The sequence below is a fragment of the Staurois parvus genome, unplaced genomic scaffold, assembly GCF_062004578.1.
Source record: "Staurois parvus isolate SC_StPar_1 unplaced genomic scaffold, SC_StPar_1.0 ptg000672l, whole genome shotgun sequence".
In the NCBI taxonomy this organism is placed as follows: domain Eukaryota; kingdom Metazoa; phylum Chordata; class Amphibia; order Anura; family Ranidae; genus Staurois; species Staurois parvus.
Window position 1 is genome coordinate 2,684,425 of NW_028318468.1, and position 23,539 is coordinate 2,707,963.

Here is a 23,539-nt window from a genome sequence, read left to right on the forward strand (position 1 = left end):
ACATATACACACACACACATATACTCACACACACACATACACACACCTTAGCTTGTACGCCCCTTGAGGGTTAGGTACTGACGTGAATGTACAATATGTATGTAAAGCACTGCGTAAACTGACAGCACTATATAAGTACCTGGAATAAATACAATTATATACAAATATATATATATTTTTTTATTTATTTATTTATTTCAGGTACTTTTTGTTGTTTTTTTTTTGGTGCCCAGAGTTTAGCTTAACATTACAGTAATTGTAACAACAGCTTAATAGACTGAGGGCCTTATTTCCTAAAGAAAACAGCTGCTAAATTATGCAAGGCAATATAGCTTTTACTAACTGGAAAACAGCTGGTGCCTCATTCAATGCCAATGAGGACTGCAAAAGCAAAAGGGGGGGGGGGCGTGAGGCCCACAAAAAACAACCCGACACACCTGCTTCAGACCAAACAGACAAATGTATATAAGCAGACACAAAACACATTTCAATGGTTTAGTGGATTTATTGAATTTAGTGGCACCTGTAATATATGACTTTTGGAGTCAGTGCATACCAAAGGAAAAAAAAAAAAAGACAAAAACCATTTATGAAGAGCGGAAATCCATCTTGATGGTTATGGTGCAAAAAAAAGACTCAGTACAAAACAATGACATATGTTTTTAAGACTCCCACATAGAAAAACCTCCTTCATATGAATGGATTGTCAACAGAGTCTGCTGTTGAAGCAAATGTTTCAGAAATGGAATCTCATGACAATGACTAAATGGTTAAACACATACATCCAAACTGGCACTGTATTGGCTTTAACGGGATAGTCATGGCAGCTTCAGATCTCTGGCCAACAATGCAAGGCACCAAGAGATCGGTCATGGTGTTTCCAGATCGCTGTATTTTTACCTCCACATCTGGACTCAGCCCATTAACAGGAGGTCTCCCTTTTCAGTGGAGACAAGGGAGTGATTGTTGAGTGATTACAGAGATTTCACACCATGTTAGAACATCTTCTGACCCGATAAATACTTCTGATGCTAGAGAATTCTTACTGTTACTTAGGAGTTGACCCCTACACTGCCAGCTTATTGCAATTGGTTGCATCGCTTGCAAATACTGGGCCATGTATGGCCGGCCTTAATGATGCTGATATAGTATAAACTAAAAATCTCAACCTAAAAATATACAGTATAAAAAGGTTTAAACATATACAGAAGTGACACCACAAAGATCATGTCACAAACAAGAAAAACTATATATTTATAAATAGCAATTTGGCTACTATGTACATGTTTCAAAGCTTTATCAAGCAATATATAGTGCAGTTGCAAAAAAAAAAAAAAAAAAGAGAGAGAAACGGACACCCATATCACAAAACTCTTCATACATAAAACAATAAAAGGACTGTTTGTAAGTATCTCCCTGTCCTTACTGACAGAGTGCCTTTTTTTTTTTTTTTTAATCACTGTCCTTTCACATTTTGGCTTTCAAGAAGAGTCTAGAGCAGAGGTTCTCAAACCAATCCACAGGCTTTGCCATTAAAACATGTTCTGTGGATTCCCTCCCTGGAACACAGCTAGGTCCATCACCAAATGACCTCCACAACTTTTCTATGTGCTTTTGTCGAGAGATCCACTTGAGAACAGCTTTGAGAGCCTCTGATCTAGATAAGAGGCATCATGGGACAAAATCAGATCAGTGCGGGACACTGAAGGCTTAATTAATTGACAGTGCAATCAGAAATTACATTAATAGTTTAGTGACATTTAAAGCAGAACTCTAGGCAACAGATTTATCCAATATTAAGTCACTCTCCTACCCTATTAATGAAGATAAAGAATGAAGATTTTTCTCCTTGCCTTACACTATTATGGAGATATTGTAACATAAAATGCCTGTGATGTCATTACAGAGCCTACTTTAGAAGTATCCCTAGCTGAATAAAGCAGGAAGGGCTACCAGGGCACCCTATGTGTATTCCAGTATGTGTTGGGTGCCCTATCAGAGCAAGTATGAGCGCCTCCAAGGTCAATGACAGGAACAAGAAACTCCCCTGTCATGTCTGCAGCATTCTGCTGTACAACAATAGAAAGCAATAGTATCCTTGTACAATTAGCACATAAGGTTTCTCACACCAGCTGGAGCAATATTCCACAGTCTGAACCTCACAAATAAAACAGTTCTAAATAGTATTAGGTGAATGCAGAGAAAGTTTGTCGTGGTAGTATATGATCTGAATGTGGTCACTGCAGAAGAGGGGTGGACATTTGTTTATTTACGTGTGCGTTACTTTATCAGGAATAAGGAATCCTGTCAGCTAATTGACCTGGATAGGAAACTACAGTGCTGTCAGTGTAGGAAAGAGTTTGCCTGTAAAACTAGCTAATTGAGAAATGGAGCACAAACAAGTGGAGCAGTACTGGACAGGGCAAGGTAGAGTGAGTAAACCCCACCAGCCTTTCCCACTAGTGAGGACATCAGTGCTTTTACAGAGGTGCAGTTGTATGACCAGTCACCCAGCACATAGAAGCAGGCTGTGGTGATCAGATGTATAGGCAGAAAATAGGCGCTTTCCAGCTCGTGGAAGGTAACCTATTTAGCTAGTTTAAAGCAGTGGTCTCCAAACTGCGGCCCGGGGGCCGAATGTGGCCCTTTGCATACCTTTATCCGGCCCTTGAGGTAGAGTCCCTCACACTGATATGAGGCACCCTTCCTCAAACTGAAGCAATAACTTCTTCACTAATACCAACAGACGGGTACTGTTACCTCCACTATGCCTCCCACTGACACCAACAATGGAACACTGTCCCTCCCACTGACACCAACGATGGGGCACTATTCTACTCACTGACACCAATAATGGAGCACTATGCCTCCCACTGACACCAACAATGGAACACTGTCTCTCCCACCGACACCAACGATGAGGCAGTATATCTCCCTCTGATACCAACCATGGAGCACTATTCCTCTCACTGACACCAATAATGGAGCACTATTCCTCTCACTGACACCAATAATGGGGTACTAATATTTTCCCTAATACCAAAGATGTGACATTGTTTACTCACAATGATGTCAGGACATTTTTATTCCCTTTGGTCATGTTTTGGCCCCCCTAAAGTCTTAAACACAGTAAACATGCCCTATGTTTGGAAAGTTTGAAGGTTTAAAGGATCCACAGGCCAGTGAATGAAAAAAAGAGGAGACCATATGATAAAGTTATGGGGATCTCTAAATGTAACAAATTAGTTGTGCCCAGAGTTCACCCTTAAATGCCAATATCCAGTTAACCATTACTGAAAAATAGCAGTGTACTCCTGTGCATATTCCCCATTCTCTGCTGATGATGCTGTATCAGAATTTAACGGTCAGCCCCAGTGACCGCTAAAGGCATATAAACAATCCTGCTAAAAAAAAAAAAGTTCTTCCCATCATCTTTTACCCAAAACCAAGTTTATAAATAAAGCCCTATAACTGGAACAGGTACTAAATCTTTCTAGTGAACCTGTTAAAGTGTGGACATAATGCAATATCTTCATACTGCATGTACTGGATAGAAAGAACAATGACAGTCAACAAAACAAGCAGCTGTAAAAAGCAGGAAGATCTTTTACTGCATAACGGAACACACAAAAAACACTTTAGAGTGATTGTACTCGGCCAAAGTAGCTCTGAAAGTGTTAAAGAAAAAAATATATATAATGATCTAAACATGATTTTGCATAAAATGCTTCCCTCCTGTCACTTGCATTAAATGTACCTTGTCTAGCACTTCTAGTCACTGTGCTGTAATCACCTTACTTTGTCAGTAACATTATTTTACTAATGCCTGACACGCAGTCCAGAACACCCTTAATGTTAAAAGACATGCTTTGGTGCTTACAATATGGGAAAATAAAGAAAACTAGAAAAGAAACATGCAAATGTCAACAGTTATGGTTCTTAGTGGATAAACGAGACAGATTTATGCACATGTAAAACTGCTCAGACAAACCCTGAGGAAACCGCATTGGAGGTACTAATATCTCGACCCCCTGTGAGACTGCAGCTTGTCTCGTCCACTAGAGTGAATATCGGTCTCTTTCACCATAGACACCAGATATGAGCCCTACGACAGGGACTCTGAAGAATATGCTAGCTTGGAAGCGGTGTCCCCTGAAAGGGATTCACTTGATGGCTCCAGGTCTCCATTTTCATGTCCTTCTACGTGATGCTTCTGGTCAAATACTAGAAGAAAACACAAGAGACATACTAAGGGAAGATTTACCAAAAACATATAGGTAGATTTACTAAAACTAGTGCACTCGGAATCTGATGCAGCTGAGCATGGTAGCCAATCAGGTTCTAACTTCAGCTTGTTCAATTAAGCTTTGACAAAAAAAAAAAAAAAAAACACCATGCAGAGCTGCAACAGATTTTGTACTCTCCAGTCTATGTAAATAACCCCCATAGTATACAAAAGCCAACTGTATCTACTTTATAATCAACTTGTAGATGACCTGAGGAGGTAGAAGGATTTTGCTTTACAAATCTTTTAGTACTTTTTACGTTCATCAACTTCCTGTGAAACAGACAGACCTGATTAATCCTCAATGTCAGATTTCAGGTTTCATTTTTGGTAGTAAAAGGCTGAGTATTAATAAACAAAATCATACATTAACACACAAACTTTCTTTCTGTTCCACATCTTAAGTACCAGATACCCTCCAAGTAGCATCAATTCAACATGTTTAATGACAACAGACACGCCCCCCCCATAGGTCATCCTTCTGAATCAGACCTTTATTCTCCATATTCTCTTATTTTCCTAATCTGGTCCACACATACATTTCCCCCAAGTGACTAAGGACTCAGTCATACTTATGTGTTGTGATAATCACAATGCACATTATATATGTATTGCGCTTCAGTGCTAATCTTTTCCAATGGTATCTCAATGTACTAAAGTAACAGACCTGCATTGTGGTACATGGTAACATACTACAGTGTATTGTGGTGAATTTCATCGAATACAAATATTGCATGTCCAATATTTGGTGTGTTAGAAACTAAATTCAAATGATTAGGCTGCCTTCACATAACATGCGGTAACATGCATTAATGCACAACAAAATTACAAGTAGTCTTCAAAGATCAATCCCAGTATCTTATAATCTTAATACCTGGCAAACACTACACTCTACTCACTTTTTACCAATCTATTCTCTAGCGCTGATTTTTCTACTGGCACTAACAAACATGAATTCTGATGGTGAATTAGAAATCAATTAACAGTAATCAGCTATCCTTTTTTTTAGCTTTTGTGGCAGGAACATGATATGCTGTTCCCAATTTCTCTCTGGAAATAACCTGCCACCCTCGAAAAAAAACCTACGTATATATTTCAGCTTTTCACTTCCTCAGGTAATGCTCAAACTTTATCAAGGTTATAGCCCTCATTATTTGGGAATTACTTATCAAAGCTTTGAGGATTCACCACTCCAATACCTGCAGCAAAATGGGTGCATGGGTTTGGTAACACTTTAAGTACACAAATCATCAGATTCTAAATATATCAGACATCTGAAAATAAAATATATGCATGCGAGAAGTGGTCTGTATAATGCAAATATATACGTGCCCCAAGCTGCCTTAGAAGGAAGGCTACAGCTCTGTTTATGAAAATTACTGTACACATTTTAGTTACCTCTTAGTGGTTTAGGATCACCACTTCCTTCTTTGTTAGGTACTGCAGGGTTAGCTCCACCTTCCTCTAGCTCATCAAGATACAAGCGATAACGATGTCCACTTTCATCTTCGTACTCTACATTTTCATCATCGGAGTCTATTTCTGGAGCAACATACACTACTTCAAACTCAATTTCTCCCCTCTGAAAGAAATTTAAAGAATGATAGTTAACAATTTTTTTTCCCAGTAGCAAACAGAACCCCCCCAAAAAACAAATTTTTACACCGTATAAACCAACATAAAAGAAGCTGAACTCCGGGCAAACAGCTCTGCTGTGTGTTTGGGTTGAGATTTACAGTCATCACACAGCCAAGTGGATGACGCCACTTACAGTAGAGGTATACAGTAGCGTCCTCTCTTCATCCCCAGCCTGCTGATCAGACAGTGAAAGTACAGCAGACTGATGAACTCATCCTGCTCCTAAATGGACCCAGCACTGAATTTATTCCATGGTTACCAACATCCCAAAAACGTTGTATACCCAAAGGTGTGTTCCCCAACAATTTGAACTGGGAGTTTAAAGGCAACCCAAAACAGATAATGTAATTATATGAATTATTTTATTCCATCAAATAAAGAGACATAATTTAACACACGTTAAAAACATACATAACATAGCAAAAAAACTGTCTATATGACTTGCTATGAGCTAAGACGACATGTTGCACCTTCTCCTACAACCCAGAAGGCAGTGAGAAGTGAATGAACTTCAGCAAGAACCCGATGCATTTCAGAACATAAGTCTTTCCTCAGGGGTATACTGAAGGGAAAGGATGGCCCGAAAAACAAACATTCTACAAAATGTAGTAAATATTAATCAGAATTAGCAAATCACATAAAGGAAATACAAATCAGGAACATATATAAATCTACAGCCTACATACCAGCTAATTTTCTTCTGGAATGTTCTAGTTCCACAAAAAAAAGCATGAGACAGTCTTTTTCTGATATGCTCACCAGTAGCACCCTGGTGCACCAAGGGCTGGATGGTAAAGGGGAACTCAAAAGAAGGGGGGGCAGGACAACCAATCCCGAATGTGGGTGATCCGCTCACCTAGGGATCGCCTGAAAGGACAACAGACCCACTTACGTGGATGCAAGAGGTCAAGAAAGAGCCTATAAAAATACAATATAAAGTCATTACTTTGCTGTCTGTCCCCATGAAGACAGCAGAAGAAAGAAAAATAAGCCATACCAACATTGTCACAATAGGTGTCTGAAATTAGTCTACTACAAACCAATGGCTTATAAACATATGAAACGTGTGTATCACGATAATGTATATATGCCACAGTAGCCTGGGACTATCTTCACTAAGTATTATGCGGACGCTTAAGATCCTCTCAGGGGACTATTCAAGATATTAAATGAACTTCATGTCTTATAGTAGATGTGTATACTAGCAATAAAGAGTCTAAACTTCTGTGAAAAAAGTGCAAGACTGCACCCCAATGGCCACAGGCTCTCTATAAATATGTATCAACAATATAAGTTAAATAGGGATCTAAGGGATTAGCTTTATATGTCACATAACAAGCAACCAAAAGAATAAAGCACTCCCCACTAATGGGAACCTCCCAAGAGGATTTGTGGAAGAATGTAGGGCCAAAAAAAGAGTAAATAGTTCTTGTTTACCTAAATTCCCCAATATTTCTCAGTGAGTGATCATGTCCAGTTAGTAGTGAAGTAGCATTCAGAAAATCTTCCATGTATTGCAAAATGTGAGGTTTAAATATGGTGTCTAAATGCCCGTGCATGCGCAATACCAACCCTGAGCAGCGCCATATTTAAACCTCACATTTTGCAATACATGGAAGATCTTCTGAATGCCACTTCACTACTAACTGGAGATGCTCACTCGCAGAGAAATATTGGAGAATTCAGGTGACAATGTTGGTATGGATTATTTTTCGTTCTTCTGCTGTCTTCATGAGAACAGACAATAAAGTAATGGCTTTATATTGTAATTTTATAGGCTCTTTCTTGACCTCTTGCATCCACGCAAGTGGGTCTGTTGTCCTTTCAGGTGATCCCTGTATGAGAGGATAGCCCACGTTAGAGATTGATTGTCGTCGTCCCCCCCCCTTCTTTTGAGTTCCCCTTTAGCATCCAGCCCTTGGTGCACCAGGATGCCACCGGTGAGCATATCAGAAAAAAGACTTTCTCATGTCTTTTTTTGTGCAACTATAACATTCCAGAAGAAAATTAGATGGTATGTAGGCTGTACATTTACTTTATTTCCTTTGTTATATGACTGCTAATTCTGATTCATATTTACTACATTTTGTAGAATGTTTTTCCGGCCACCTTTTCCCTTCAGCATACCCCTGAAGAAAGACATGTTCTGAAACGCGTCAAGTTCTTGCTGAAGTTCATTCACCTCTCACTGCCTTCTGGGTCATAGGAGAAGGTGCAACACGTCGTCTCAACTCATAGCAAGTCATATAGACAGTTCTTTTGCTATGTTATGTATGTTTTTAATGTGTGTGTTATGTGTTCAATTATGATGTCTCTATTTTTGGAATAAAATGATTCATATAATTACATTGTCTGTTTTGGGTTGCCTTTAAACTCCCAGTTCAAATTGTTGGGAAACACAACTTTGGGAACTCATCCTGCCCTTTCCTTCTATCACACATGTTCTGTGTCAACACTTAACATGCAGCACAACTTTTTAGCTCCCAGACCAGACCCCTTCTTCCAACCGGATTACATCTGTATAGGGATTGCAAGAGACATATACTAGACATTACCAGGTACCTACAGTAATTAAACTACTGTGTGTCTTTTATATCTGTCTAAAGTTCAACTTTATTCACCTGTAAATCCATAAAAACAGCCAAAGTGAAGAAGACGGGACAAAAAGAAAAAAAGTTTAACAGTATGCATTCAGAATGCAACAGTAATGCTGTATCATATAACAATGCCATACAGTTTTTACATTAATAACCTGTGTCATCTACGGTGTTTTATGATGAAAATCTTGCTATAATATTACAAAGTTCAGTCTGCTCCAGGAAGCATTCCTTGACCTACTCCAAAGTACTTCAGCACAAAGAAACAGATGGGGAAGGGAGAATACCTGCTATAAAAAACAGTTGACCATATATATTTCTTTATCACCATCTTTCTTTAGTATACCTTTACTATTCGCAGCTAAATGGAATGTGCGCCAACTGGTAAGACTACCGCCAGCACACAACTCTTACTTCATGTTTATCTGTCCTATAATAAAACAAAGCAACGTCAATGCCATTGTAAATCTCATTCTGAGTGTGTTCTCTCTCTCTCTCTATTTATATACACACAGAAGCAGTGCACTAGGAGAGAGGTGTTAGGGCTACAGATCATCTCTTTATAACTTGGCGGAGGTGTTTTGTAGTTCATAGAGGTAGATGAGCAAGGTACAGTGCTTGTGATTTCAGTGCAGCAGTTGTACTTAGCACAGGAAGGAAGCTGCTCACTGGATTTCTTAGAGGACCAACAGGTATATTTGCACTTATCAAGCAGATATAACAAGACACTTTTAATTGTATATTTAAAAAAGGAAGTGCAGAGAAGTATATTGGTATGGTTTACATGAATTTTAACTTCAAGAGATTTGTCACAATCACAATGACTGGCTGCACTATTGATTAGATCAATGGATTCTATCCATTCTTTAAGACTTGAAGGATTGGTACTATTTTCTCTATGAAAAGATCATCGCCGAGGTTCTAGTTTTTATGATCGGGGTACCATTTGGGTGACAACAGGTTATCTAGTTCAATTGCAAGAAATTTTCTCTATTCTCGAATTTTGAAAAATAGTGTCAATGCCTACTTTTTAAAAAGGCATCAATGGTTTTAATTTTCAATTGGGCAGTGTGCATAAAACTAGAAGCTTAAATAGCACGTTAAACGAGGGATTTCCTGTGTGCTGAAGCAAAAAATCCCCAGTGTTTTCTGGCACTCCCGGGAGCCATTTGTGCCACATACAGCTGCTAATACAATTGAATGGCTGTATGCGGCTGTGCTCAGGTTAATGTCGACGGCTTCTGCAATGGCGTTTACCCATACATGCGTGTATTGTGCCTCTCCCCAAACACAAAGTGGCATGTTCTGGGAGAGGAGCCATACACGCATGTGTGGGTAAACACTGATGCAGAAGGCATTGCTATTAACTTGAGCACAGCCGTGTACAGTCATTCACCTTTACTGGTGGCTGTATGTGGCACAAGCAGCTCCCCAGGCATCAAAAAGCGCCTGGGATTTTCCATCTCAGTTTAGAGCTGCCAAATGTCCATATGCATGAGGCATTATGGTTTTTTTGTTTTTGTGTTTTTTCCTTTCTGCATGCGTTTTATTTAAGTTTTTTTTTTTTTTTTTTTCCAAAAAAAAACGTTTATTGAAAAAGTGCATAATAATACAAAAGAAAAGCAAACGATGGTCATTTACAACATTTGGCAGTGCATGTCGGGAGAAAGTAGGAATATTCTTACAAAGAACCACATAAGGAGCATGGATGTGCCAGTCCACGACGGGGTAAGTCTGTAATACTCAGGCAGTCTAGTAGGGCGCATGGGAATGTTATCGCATCGGACCTTCTTAGTATGTAATTCTCATTATAGCGCCGCAGAAGGAGGCAGGGTAGATGCAGCACAACCGTTGAGGATGAAGCTAGTGTTTTACTGGAGTGGTGGTACCTGTAAGTAAGCTTAGATTGTCGTGAGGGTCGCTAATGTAAGCAAGGTAAATATGACAATGGCATGCCTAATGTTCTCTAAAGAGGAACCCAGTGGTTAACTGGGCGAGTAACAAGAAGGTAAGAAGAAAGAAAAGGAGAACAAGAAAAGATAAAAGATAGAAAAAAAAAAAAAAAAAAAAAAAAAAAAACGGGGGTGGGGGTGAAGGGGGGAGCTGGGTTCGTATTGTCGTCAACACCAAGGGTCTTTTATGGGTGGATTTGAGCAAAAGTCTATTAACCGGGGCCGGTAGGTGGGGATAGAGCCCTGAAAGTGGGGAAGTCGCCTACCGTATGCTCTAGAGTGTGGAGTAACATACAATGGAGATTAGTAATCAATCAGGCGTGTTGGTTGGACGGTTCATAAAGGACCGGTACGTAGAAGTAGTTTTAAAGCGATTCCAGCAGGCCCAAGCATGGGAGAATTTAGTGGGGGAATCGAGTGCGGTCGCAATCAGTTCTTCCATTTCCGCAATTTTACCCACACGGAGCAGCCAATCGCGTATGGAGGGAGGGCGGGTGGAGCCCCAAAGAGTGGGAAGACAGAGTCTGGCTGCGTTGACCATATGCATTGCTAAAGATTTGAGGTATTGTCCCCTGGGCAGAGAGGAGTGATGGAGAAGAAACTGCTCTGGAGAGAAAGCTAGGGACAAGGTGGTCACAGACACTACAAGCCGGTGGACCTCCTGCCAAAATGGTTGGATATTGGGACAAGACCACCAAATGTGGAGAAAGGATCCATCCGGGGTTCCACATCTCCAACAGCTGTTGGGGACGGAAGGATTAAAACGAGAGATTCTCGACGGAGTTCGGTACCATCTCGAAGCAATTTTATATCCATTTTCCTGAGTCGAGACATTGAGGGAGCATTTATGAGTATGCATAAATATTAGGTCCCAATCGGCGTCCAATAAGCTGTTTCCCAAGTCTCTGTTCCAAGCACGGCAGGAGGGTAAAGAGTTATAATCCCTACTCTCAACAAGGAGAGGGTAAATCGCCGAAATCAAATGTTTGCGCGGTTCAGCTCTAGAGCATAGGGATTCAAAAGGAGTGAGGGGACGAGTCCAGTTATGGAACAGTTTGTGTGAGAGCAGGAAGTGTCTTATCTGCAGAAAGGCCCAAAAAGGAAAATCTCGACTATCTAGGCTATCAAGCAGTTCGCGGAACGATAGTACTTTTCCACCGCGGATAAAGTGTTTAACTAAGATCTGGTCATGTGGCCAATGCTCAGATAGGAATGACTTGTGCATGCCTGGGGGGAAGTCAGGATTGAGACGAATGGAGGTTAAGGAATTCGGAGACTCAGAGATAGATACCGTTTTACAGTTCAGGCGGAGAATATTTAAGCTTGGCCCCACTAAAGGGTGGATGAGGAGCTCTTGAGGTGTATGCTTTGGCAGTAACCATGGAATCGATGTCAGGGGTGAGGGTGAGAAGGCATTTTCGAGGCAGACCCAGTCTTTAGAGGTAGAATGAACATGCCAGTCCACTATGCGTGTAAGGTGGCATGCCCAGTAGTACCGGTGAAGGTCAGGGAGCCCAATTCCACCTCTAAGTTTGGGGAGAGTCAGTTGAGAAAAAGCAATACGTGGACGCTTATGATTCCACAGGAATTGTGTGCAGAATTTTTTACAAGATGTAAAAAAAGCAGCAGGTATGTGGATTGGCAGCGTTTGAAAAAGATAGAGAAGGCGTGGGAGTATGTTCATTTTGATTATAGCTGCCCTTCCAAACCAAGAGAAACAAGGACGATGCCATTTGTGGAGGTCCTCTTGGAGAGAACGTAGAGCGGGAAGGAAGTTTTTTGCATAGAGGTCATCGAGGTTGCGGGTAAGTTGGACGCCGAGATATGGAAGGGAATCCTTTTCCCAACGAAACGGGAAATGAGATTCACAGAAAGATACGAGTTCTGGAGGCAGGGATATGTTAAGGGCAAAAGATTTGGAGAAGTTGATTTTAAAGTTTGACAAGAATCGAAAGAGGGCAAATTCTTTTAACAGATTAGGCAAAGTGGTGTGTGGATCAGCAAGGAAGAGAAGGATGTCGTCTGCGTAAGCAGCGAGCTTGTATTCCTTGTCCAATACCCTGATCCCTTTGATGTCAGAGTTCGAGCGAATTTTGCGCAATAGGGGCTCGAGGGATAGGACAAACAAGAGTGGGGAAAGGGGGCAACCCTGACGTGTCCCGTTTCCTAAGTAAAACGAGTTGGACAGATGTCCATTGACCCTGACTCGAGCGGTTCATTGACCCTGACTCGAGCGGTTATTTAAGTTAACCTTTCACAAAGCTGGGCCTTTCAAACTGAGGGTATGACTGAAAATTCATAATATGCAAATGGCGGGCTGATGGATACATATTGTCACACCAGAAAATTCAGCGTATCAGCTAGCTAAGACTGAAGAATGGAGATTAACTGACAACATAGGAACGTAGAAGAATCCCGTCTATGTTTAAGATCGATAGAAACCCCCAGATCTTCCTTTTTAAAGTGACCAATCAGGATCCCCCATACGGTCTCTGCAGGTGTATAGCGTGGTCTATATGGATGTCCTTTCTGCAGATTTCTTCAGTGCAGTGGAGGTGTGAAGAGTGGAAAAGGATACAACATTGGTAGAGCACATTTAGTTGGAGGAGTGCAGTGTTAATAAAGCGCTAAGAACCCACTTTTTGCAAAGGGGTCCTGGAGCTTCGGTGAGTGGGGTCCAATAGGCGGGAAGCACGAGTGTCAAAGAAGTTGAAAAATGGCATTTTACAGTTGGAGCACTTAACACAAAAGACTGCACTGCTTTAAGCACTTTTCAAGGACTGCACTATTTTAAGCACTTTGCATAAATAATTGCACTATTGTACTATTGTAAATGTTGATGACAAATATGGTTTATGCAAAGTATGGTTTACAGTATATTAAGGGAAGTGCAATATATCGCATATAAATAATGAGGGGGAACATTCACATATGGGCGGGGGGGGGGTTCCAATACACCAACACAATAGAGAAATCATTTGAGAATTTTGCAAAAGGGGAGGTGTATTGTAGCACTACACCATAAAGGTAGAAAACTGGTACCATTTATATCCCTGAACTAGGGAAATAAAAGCCGGTGTTTAAGCAGCTGCTCCTTTACATACCCCAGCAATTTCCATTAGCATGGTATATAGCATTGATTATACTAAACTAAACTGCGTGGCAAAACAGTCATAATCCGGTGGTGTATCCAACTTATAATGGTTTTACGGTTTCAAAACAATATTATATAGTTACAGTGGTGTAAATATAAGTTAGGCAGTCTAAAGCTGATGACACACAGGTGTTTCTGAGCTCTGCAGGCAGTTTCTTTGACCTCAAAGCTTTTTTTTTGATACAGTATGCATTGTCAGCTGTGAGGTCTTTAAAGGGTCCTTTCACAGGGGGTAGACTAGTTCAGCGGGGGATCTCTCCGCTGATCCCCGCTGAACAACGGAATGCCAGGTCTGTGTCCGCTCCACTGCTACAGAGCGGACACAGAGCATCTCCCTGTCCTCAATGGGCAGTCAGATGGAAACAGACCACCTGTCCATTTCCATCTGACCTGATCCAACGGATGGAAGGGGAATTGGACCCCCATCTGTCTCTTTTTTGCAGATTGGATGTCAGTGTGTTTAACCTCTTCGTGCCAGCGCCTCCCGGTCCTTTAAGAGTCTCAGAAGCCAGGAGGCGAGGCAGCGGTTTTAGGGTCATGTGACCGCGATGATTCGCCATCACATGATCGGAAAAGGTCCCGATCGAAAGAAGAGATTGGGACCTTTCCGGCAGTCGCGGACATACAGTTGTGTTCAAAATAATAGCAGTGTGTTGAAAAAAGTGAATAAAGCTCAAAATCCTTCTAATAGCTTTTATTTCCATACACACAAAAGCATTGGGAACACTACACATTCTAATCCAAATCAAAACATGAAGAAAAATTCTTCAAATTTGTGTTGTTCCTCTAAAAAAATTGAAGAAAAGTGATTAGACTGTTCAAAAAAATAGCAGTGTTTGTATTCTTCTTTATTCTTCTTTACTTGAGGTGATTGTAGCCGTATTAGTGCATTTGCGACAAACAATTGAGTACTGTCCGTGATACTTTTTTTATTTGCACTAACATACAATTTTGAGGACAAGCTTTCGGGGTATGTCCCCTTCTTCAAGGTCTGCTTAGACCTTGAAGAAGGGGACATACCCCGAAAGCTTGTCCTCAAAATTGTATGTTAGTGCAAATAAAAAAAGTATCACGGACAGTACTCAATTATTCTTCTTTACAAACTCAAACATTCACTATATAAACTGAAAAAATGTTTGAAGATTTTGCTTTCCTTTGAATCACTTAATTAATATTTAGTTGTATAAGCACTGTTTCTGAGAACTGCTGTACATCTGTGTTGCATGGAGTCAACCAACTTCTGGCACCTGTGAACAGGTATTCCAGCCCAGGATGATTGGACTACATTCCACAGTTCTTCTCTATTTCTTGTTTTGCCTCAGAAACTGCATTTTTTATGTCACCCCACAAGTTTTCTATTGGATTAAGATCCGGGGATTGGGCTGGCCACTCCATAACGTCAATCTTGTTGGTCTGGAACCAAGATGTTGCACGTTTACTGGTGTGTTTGGGGTCGTTGTCTTGTTGGAACACCCATTTCAAGGGCATTTCCTCTTCAGCATAAGGCAGCATGACCTCTTCAAGTATTCTGATGTATTCAAACTGATCCATGATCGCTGGTATGCGATAAATAGGCCCAACACCGTAGTATGAGAAACACCCCATATCATGATGCTTGCACAACCATGCTTCACTGTCTTCACTGTGTACTGTGGCTTGAATTCAGTGTTTGGGGGTCGTCTGACAAACTGTCTCCGGCCACTAGACCCAAAAAGAACAATCTTACTTTCATCAGTCCACAAAATGTTGCGCCATTTCTCTTTAGGCCAGTCAATGTGCTCTTTGGCAAATTGTAACCTCTTCAGCATGTCTTTTTTTCAACAGTGGGACTTTGCGGGGGCTTCTTGCAGATAGCTTGGCTTCACATAGGCGTCTTCTAATTGTAACAGTACTCACAGGTAACTTTAGACCTTCTTTGATCTTCCTGGAGCTGATTGTTGGCTGAGTCCTTGCCATTTTGGCTATTCTTCCATCCATTCGAATGGTAGTTTTTCACTTTCTTCCACGTTTTTCAGGTTTTGGTTGCCATTTTAAAGCATTTGCGATCATTTTAGCTGAGCAACCTATCATTTTCTGCACTTCTTTATATGTTTTCCCCTCTCCAATCAACTTTTTAATCAAGGTACGCTGTTCTTCTGAACAATGTCTGGAAGGACTCATTTTCCTCAGAATTTCAGAGAGAAATGCGCTGTAACCAGCATGTACAACATTTGCTGCCTTCCTTCCTTAAATAAGGGCAATAATTGCCACCTGTTTTTCAAAGAATGAATGACCTCACTAATAGAACTCCACACTGCTATTATTTTGAACATGCCCCTTTCAATTAGTGATTCAATTACACAGAATCAGCAGCATGCATGTCATGACTGTTGGGTCTGTTTGATCCCTATTACTCTACTACACCTGCTAGTAAATTATTTGCCATGTAGAAATATCATTGCTACCAAAAACAGTGATTGATCAGGTTAGTGATGTCTGACTGCTAATATTTTGAACACAACTGTATGTGCTGGGAGCACACGCTCTCAGCACATATGTATTTTCTAATTGCACGCAAATATGCAGCCGCTTGGCGTCAAGGCCCAGATGCAGAGAGGCCGCATATTTGCGTGCGATCAGCGTCAAGGGGTTAAACAGAAAAATGTCCATAGAGGAGAATGGAGGTTCTGATCGGGTCTGCCTGAAAAACAGGCAGGTAGACCCGATCAGAACATCCATGTGAAAGGACCTAAAGAGAGGAGTATGCCTTTCCAGATCATGTCTAATCAATTTATTTTACCACAGGTGGACTCCAATCAAAGTGTAGCAACATCTCAGTAACAATCAAGAGAAATAGGAGGCACCTAAGCTAAATTTCAAGTGTTGTTGCAAAGGGTCTAAATACTTATGCCAATATTTTTCCTTTTAGGCCTGGTTTACAACAATGTTTTTTTATTGCTTTTTGCAGAAACGCACCAGTCCATTTAACATGGTTTCCTATGGGACATGTTCACATCTATGCGTTTTTCAGCTGCTGCAGTTTTGGAAAGGGTCAGGGACTTTTTTTAAATGCAAAAAGCAGCATTTTTGCTACAATAGAGTTCAATGGAGACAATGCTCTGAAACGCATGCAGCGCTTTTATTATGCCCTGCAACAAACACATTTCCCCTTTAACAAAAAAAATAAATAAAAGAAAAACCCCCAAAACATAAAAACGCAACGCAAAAAGCATTGCAAAAAGGGATCAAAAGCAAACTGCATAGCTGTGAACCAGGCCTTTCCTACATTTGCAAACATTTCTAAAGTTCTGTTTTCACTTTGTCATTTAGGGTACTGAGTGCAGATTAAAGAGAAAAAATGAATTTAAACAACTGTAATATCAGGCAGCAACATAACAAAAATTAAAAAGTGAAGGGGTCTGAATATTTTATGAATGCACTATATATTAAGCTAAAAAGCACACAAGTCAACACCTCCAAGGTAACTTGCAATTGTATACTAACTGCAAAAGACTTACCACCAGTTGTATTCTTCCAACAATACAACAAGGTGTGGATTAAAATGATTGATTTTAAACCCAATTACCTGCTGGGACAGGATAGTAACTGCTTCTTTGTGTTTAGCATCTCTCAAATTTATGCCATTTACTGCCAAAATTGCATCGCCAACATGAAGTCCACCACAACGGTCAGCTGGCTGTGCTGGGTGAATTTCTGATATAAGAATTGGTACTCCATGTTCTTTTCCCCCCTAAACAAATAAAAACAAAAGAAGTAGTAAGACATTTTTTTTTTAAATACATGTTACATTAGTAAGAATATAATAGTTTTAAGAACACAGCTCTGTTCAAGGAAACAAATATTAGCTGCCTAATCAACTGATAATTCTTATTCTATCCAGTTTTAAATATAAAAAAGGAAACAAAATGTATTTGTACATACAATTAGCATAAGCACTTCTTGAAATCAGCCTCTTATGATCCCTTGCACAGCACTCAGAGTGATGAGCTCCTATGTGTGTTGCTGCTCTCTCATTGCCCAACTGAACTGGTTTCTAGATCAGGTTATACAGGTGAAACTCGAAAAATTAGAATATCGTGCAAAAGTTCATTTATTTCAGTAATGCAACTTAAAAGATGAAACTAATATATGAGATAGTAATCAAGAATAATCAGAAATCCTCCTGCGCTATACAAATGGACCTACTAAGTCTAATCACTAGCTGCTAGCACTCAAAACTGATACCAAATTCAGTGTGAATAAATTATATAAAAATAGTGCAGCGCTCAAAACTAATGTAGATAACCAAAACAGTGATAAATACTAGTGTCAACCCTTAATCAAAATGCCACTTGTATCAAATAGTGCAACACTCAAACTAATACAAATACCAAAAAAAACATACAACAGTGATAAAATTAGTGCCAACCCTTGATCAAAGGTAAGAAATTAAAGTGCAAAACATGACCATAAATACATAGTGCATAAATATATAAATATTGCTTAGAGAAAAGAAAAAATGTCCAATACGGGGAAAAAAACTCTAACAGTGCTCACACAGTGCCACACAAAATAAAACCACATAAGTGTTAAAATCAAGAACAATGTCCTTATAGTGGAAACAAGAAATAATTGAATTCATGCGATGTGCTTTTGTGATGATGGATACAGCTGTGACTGTGTCAAAAAAAATCCTTCCGTGTATGGCTAAAGTGCCTCCTCACCTCCTCCTACTGACCCCGAAGGGCCAACAGGCATGCAGGATCACCTGGATCCTTAAATTGTAAAGGCCAGCAGCTTCTTTTCTTTCCTGGATCTCCTCAGCAGGATTCCACAAAGCCCCCAGTCAGTCAGGGCAGTCCTGGGGAGTAGTAGCTCACCAACCCGGTGAGCCAAAAAGAAACTCTCTAAGTGCAGTATTAAGTAACTGATATTTATTTTCAAAGAGTAAAAACAGGGGTTACACTCACATTGCAGACATTCTCCCTCCTCACTGATGTGTGGGTGTACTGCATGCGAATGGGACCTCTCAGGTGTAGCAAGATGGCGTCTCACGCCGGAAATGCGTCACCACGCACCGGAACTACCGACTCGCGTACCTACGCGTTACGTCACCGTCAACTCGTGACTTCATCTGGGTAATACCCTACGAGTGTAGTTCCTCCCTTTTATATCGGACCCAACAGTTGGGTCCGATATAAAAGGGAGGAACTACACTCGTAGGGTATTACCCAGATGAAGTCACGAGTTGACGGTGACGTAACGCGTAGGTACGCGAGTCGGTAGTTCCGGTGCGTGGTGACGCATTTCCGGCGTGAGACGCCATCTTGCTACACCTGAGAGGTCCCATTCGCATGCAGTACACCCACACATCAGTGAGGAGGGAGAATGTCTGCAATGTGAGTGTAACCCCTGTTTTTACTCTTTGAAAATAAATATCAGTTACTTAATACTGCACTTAGAGAGTTTCTTTTTGGCTCACCGGGTTGGTGAGCTACTACTCCCCAGGACTGCCCTGACTGACTGGGGGCTTTGTGGAATCCTGCTGAGGAGATCCAGGAAAGAAAAGAAGCTGCTGGCCTTTACAATTTAAGGATCCAGGTGATCCTGCATGCCTGTTGGCCCTTCGGGGTCAGTAGGAGGAGGTGAGGAGGCACTTTAGCCATACACGGAAGGATTTTTTTTGACACAGTCACAGCTGTATCCATCATCACAAAAGCACATCGCATGAATTCAATTATTTCTTGTTTCCACTATAAGGACATTGTTCTTGATTTTAACACTTATGTGGTTTTATTTTGTGTGGCACTGTGTGAGCACTGTTAGAGTTTTTTTCCCCGTATTGGACATTTTTTCTTTTCTCTAAGCAATATTTATATATTTATGCACTATGTATTTATGGTCATGTTTTGCACTTTAATTTCTTACCTTTGATCAAGGGTTGGCACTAATTTTATCACTGTTGTATGTTTTTTTTGGTATTTGTATTAGTTTGAGTGTTGCACTATTTGATACAAGTGGCATTTTGATTAAGGGTTGACACTAGTATTTATCACTGTTTTGGTTATCTACATTAGTTTTGAGCGCTGCACTATTTTTATATAATATATGAGATAGACTCATTACATGCAAAGCAAGATAGTTCAAGCCGTGATTTGTCATAATTGTGAAATTAGTTTTTAATTAAAAACTCAGTTTTTAATTTTTTTTTCCCTTTCATTGCTCAAATTAGGCCCCAACCTCCGTGACCAGGCAGCTATAAAAAGTCTGAAATCTACACAGCTAAACCCACTGTGCCCACCTCCTTTTTCAAAGGTAAGAATTTGAAACGGATCTATATACTAAAATACATTCTAAATATATAAAAGCTGCATATACAGTATGTGAGATCCATATTACTTACTGTGATAGATATACCAAGTCCTTCATGATCTTCTTTAACCAAAATAACTTTTCTGATTGGCCCAACTCCTTGACTTTTCTTTAAGCATTCTGGGTCCTGCTGATGCAAAAGGAAACATCTAGAACGTTGTACAAATAGGTGACAAAGCCCAACTAGTGTACTTAGCTTTATGCAACAAATAATATCAATGTAGGTTAAGGTTTTAAAGGTTGTGTTAATAAGTATAGTTTGCAATCAGTATATACTAAGAGGCAGCTATAATTGCCCATAACATACAGAATATGCTTTCTGCTTAGCAGGTCTGCAAAGTGACTGCTAATTAACTGTTCTTCTCTTTGTATGACTAATTTTACTAGCAATTTATTTCCCACGCTGTGGTGCATGCTCAGTGTAGTGTACACTCACAGCATCTGTAAAGTCCCATTCACATAAGGTGGTTTGAAATTGTGGGCAGAATCCTTTGGTAGGAAGAAGATATTGCATATTTGTATTTTATATGAATCAGGTAGTTATCTGCCTAAATTTCAGCTTTACAATGATTCTGTGCTGTGTCCATGTAAGACAATGGAACAGGTTCACTTCAATGCAGACCTCCAGAGACATATGCTTACCTACCTTTCACTTCCCTGCCAAAAATAAGAGCAAAGCCCTGTATGAGTTTCACACAGAGGGGAAAACAAAAATTTAAAAAGAATAAAAAAAAAGAAAAAAAAGAAAAAAATAAAAAAACTTGACAGGGGTTATAGCATTCCATTAAGTCATACAAAAGGAAATGAAAGTTGCAATTTGGAGTTTACACAGAGCTAAGTACTCCTTTTCCACCTCCATGTGACAGCATTGGGTATCTAAGTGCCCAATAACGGTGGAAAAAAGCAAATCACATGCTCCCCATGCCTAAAATTACTTGTTTTTGCTTTCTGCTCTAGGAGACTAAGTGCAATGGCAAGGGGTGTGAATGAAAGGCAATTATAACCCATTGGTAAGCTTGCAATTTAAAGATTTTGCATTGCCTACTATGAGCAAGACACAAATTCACTTCAAAAAACATCTGTCAAGAGAGAAACAAAAACTGCAATCATTCCTGTTCTGCAAATGCTGGTTGCATGCTATTTTTACCGTTATACTTCAATACTGCAAGCACACAACTTTGACTTTGGTCATGTGATCTGACTTCTGGCAATCACACTGTATTTTGCGGTCGGTTTCAGGGTGTCATTAAAACATCGACACCCACAGCAGAACAAGCAGACTCTGTGTGATTGCAATGCGGTGTGAGAATTGCACAGGATTCTCTGCATTTCCCTCATCACATCAGTGTGAACCAGGTCTGAATAAATGATGCATTTGTGTGGGAGGAGCTCCATGCAGCCACATTGTTTTCAAAAAGTGACAGCAGGGGCGGGGAGAGGAACCCTTACCCAGTGACACAGAGTGGGGAGAGCTGGCAGCTGGAGGTGGGTGCATGAGAGCATGTTATAGGTCACCCCCACATATCGATATAACATGCTCCCTAAAGGTGAACTTATCCTTTAAAATATTAGTTTAGTGCCCTGTTGTATGTTTAACAAGGCAGCATTAAAAAAAAAAAAATCTCTGAAAAGCATAGCAAATATGATGCTCTTTTTAACAATAGGACAGCATACAATAGATATATCAAACATATTTTATAGAAAATAGCAAACCTACATGTCCTGGAGGAGCTGGCAGAGGGCGCTTCAAATCATTTCGCCCTCGACAGGCTCTGATAACGGTTTTATGTCTGTGTAAGTGAATTTCAGCCTCAAGCTGATTCCATAGCTTGTCATGTGCAGGACCCTTCATATCTCGACCAAGCAACTGAATTTGCTGGACCCTTAATGAAGATAGAAAAATGGAATTTCATTATAGCATGTAAATTCATTTTTTCATTTGGACTTTCAAGTGGTTGTAAAGGCAGACATTTTTTTCCTTAATGCATTATCTGCATTAAAGTAAAATACCTTCTGTGATCAGTTAACCCCACCAAATACTTACCTAGCCCATTCTCAATCCAGCGCTGTGCCTGAGAACAGTAGCACAGTCCACTTTCACCTCACTGGACATGGAGACAGCAGCAAGAACCACTGGCCCCTGTTGATCTCACTTAAATCCTGTGAAAACGAAGTGTGTGTGTTTGCAAGCAGAGCCACATTGTGTGTATATAAACACATTCAACATGCAATATATATATATATATATATATATATATATATATATATATATAAATAAATGTATTGAATATGGCCAAAATTGTAGCATTTCAAATATATGTCAATATATTTGGGAAGAATATTTTTCAAATATATTTTTCTTCCATATGGGTCCATAGATCCATAGAGTGTAGCCACCATAGGACAGACACACACAAAAAAATAATATATTTTTAAAATAAATCACAAGAGGCTGCTAAACAGAAAAACAGAATTAGTACACTTTGGCAGGTAAAATGATTCACATGCATATATATTTCAGTTTCATAATATTATCCTATCACAGCTATGCAGCTTTCCCTTTCATCCGCCTGTTCAATAAGCAATTAACAATGGCTCAATGGACAGTGTGATTACACTGGTTCACTGTCCAACAAACAGACAGGAGAAACAAGAAGCCAAAACGGAAAATAGTGGTGTTACCTTCCTTTACATGAGCTATAAATTTAGTTTTAATGTAAACAAGAATGAGTGTAGTGAAGAAAAAGCAGCAACAGACGGTTGTAGCACAACCCTGATGGGGGGGGGGGCTTTGGGGGGCTCTTACCTTCCAGCCAGTTCTTTATCCAAGTACTTAGCAGCCAGCCTTGCTCCATACACCTCTGCCTGGAGTACAGCAATATGTCTGCGAAGAGCTTCATTTTCTTTTCTAAGCAATTTAACTTCTGCCTCCAGCTGTGCTTCCTTTACCTTCTCCTTCTTGTTGGCCTCCAGTTCTTTTTCCTACATCATCACATTTAACAGTGAATGTTACAATAAAAGCAATCTGTACTAGAAGTATGATGGTTGAACTGCTGACCTCTCCTTCTGAAAATGTATGTATGGCTGTCATGCTGACCCAGTGGTTTAGAATGCAGATAAGGAGTTCTGACTCTCCTCATCTACATGCTTGTTCCCAACTCAGAATAAAGCATTTTCAGAAGAATAGCATCAATAGTCTTAGTTTTTCTTTCATGACAGTTTTTTTAAAGAATGCAAAAAAAAAAAAAAAAAAAAAAAGCTAGAAAAAAAAAAAGCTAGAAAGAGTGATATGGGATCATAAATAAAGACTCTTTGTAGTTTCACAGCTGTACCTGTCAAAGTCAAAATACACTAATCAGTGGCTGATGGTCCCAAAATTCTCTGTCATGTCCCTCTGACAGAGGCTGATTAAACTAATTGACTTCTGTAAAGAGGGGGAGACCACATACTGATAAAACATTCTGCCAGTCCCTGCTCTACCAGTCAAACTTTGGCCAGTGTATGGCCAGCTTTAGATTTTAAGCTTCTTGAGGGCAAGCACTGATGTGAATGTACAATATGT

The 23,539-nt window shown here is 40.0% G+C and overlaps 1 protein-coding gene across 4 annotated transcripts in view; it reads right to left on the reverse strand.

Moving 5' to 3' along the window:
- Positions 1–485: 485 nt before the first annotated feature.
- GOPC (golgi associated PDZ and coiled-coil motif containing) overlaps positions 486–23,539 on the reverse strand; it is a 55,610-nt gene continuing 32,556 nt past the window's right edge. For 2 of the 4 annotated variants that reach the window (XM_089652167.1, XM_089652165.1), the window contains 6 exons: positions 22,784–22,959; positions 21,695–21,860; positions 20,009–20,107; positions 17,192–17,356; positions 5,684–5,867; positions 486–4,224 (listed from right to left, as the gene is read on the reverse strand). In XM_089652167.1, the coding sequence (XP_089508293.1) occupies positions 4,106–4,224; positions 5,684–5,867; positions 17,192–17,356; positions 20,009–20,107; positions 21,695–21,860; positions 22,784–22,959 (909 nt within the window). In that variant the 3' untranslated portion in view covers positions 486–4,105. The remainder of the gene's footprint in view (positions 4,225–5,683; positions 5,868–17,191; positions 17,357–20,008; positions 20,108–21,694; positions 21,861–22,783; positions 22,960–23,539) is intronic. The other 2 variants (XM_089652168.1, XM_089652166.1) reach the window with 1 other exon arrangement.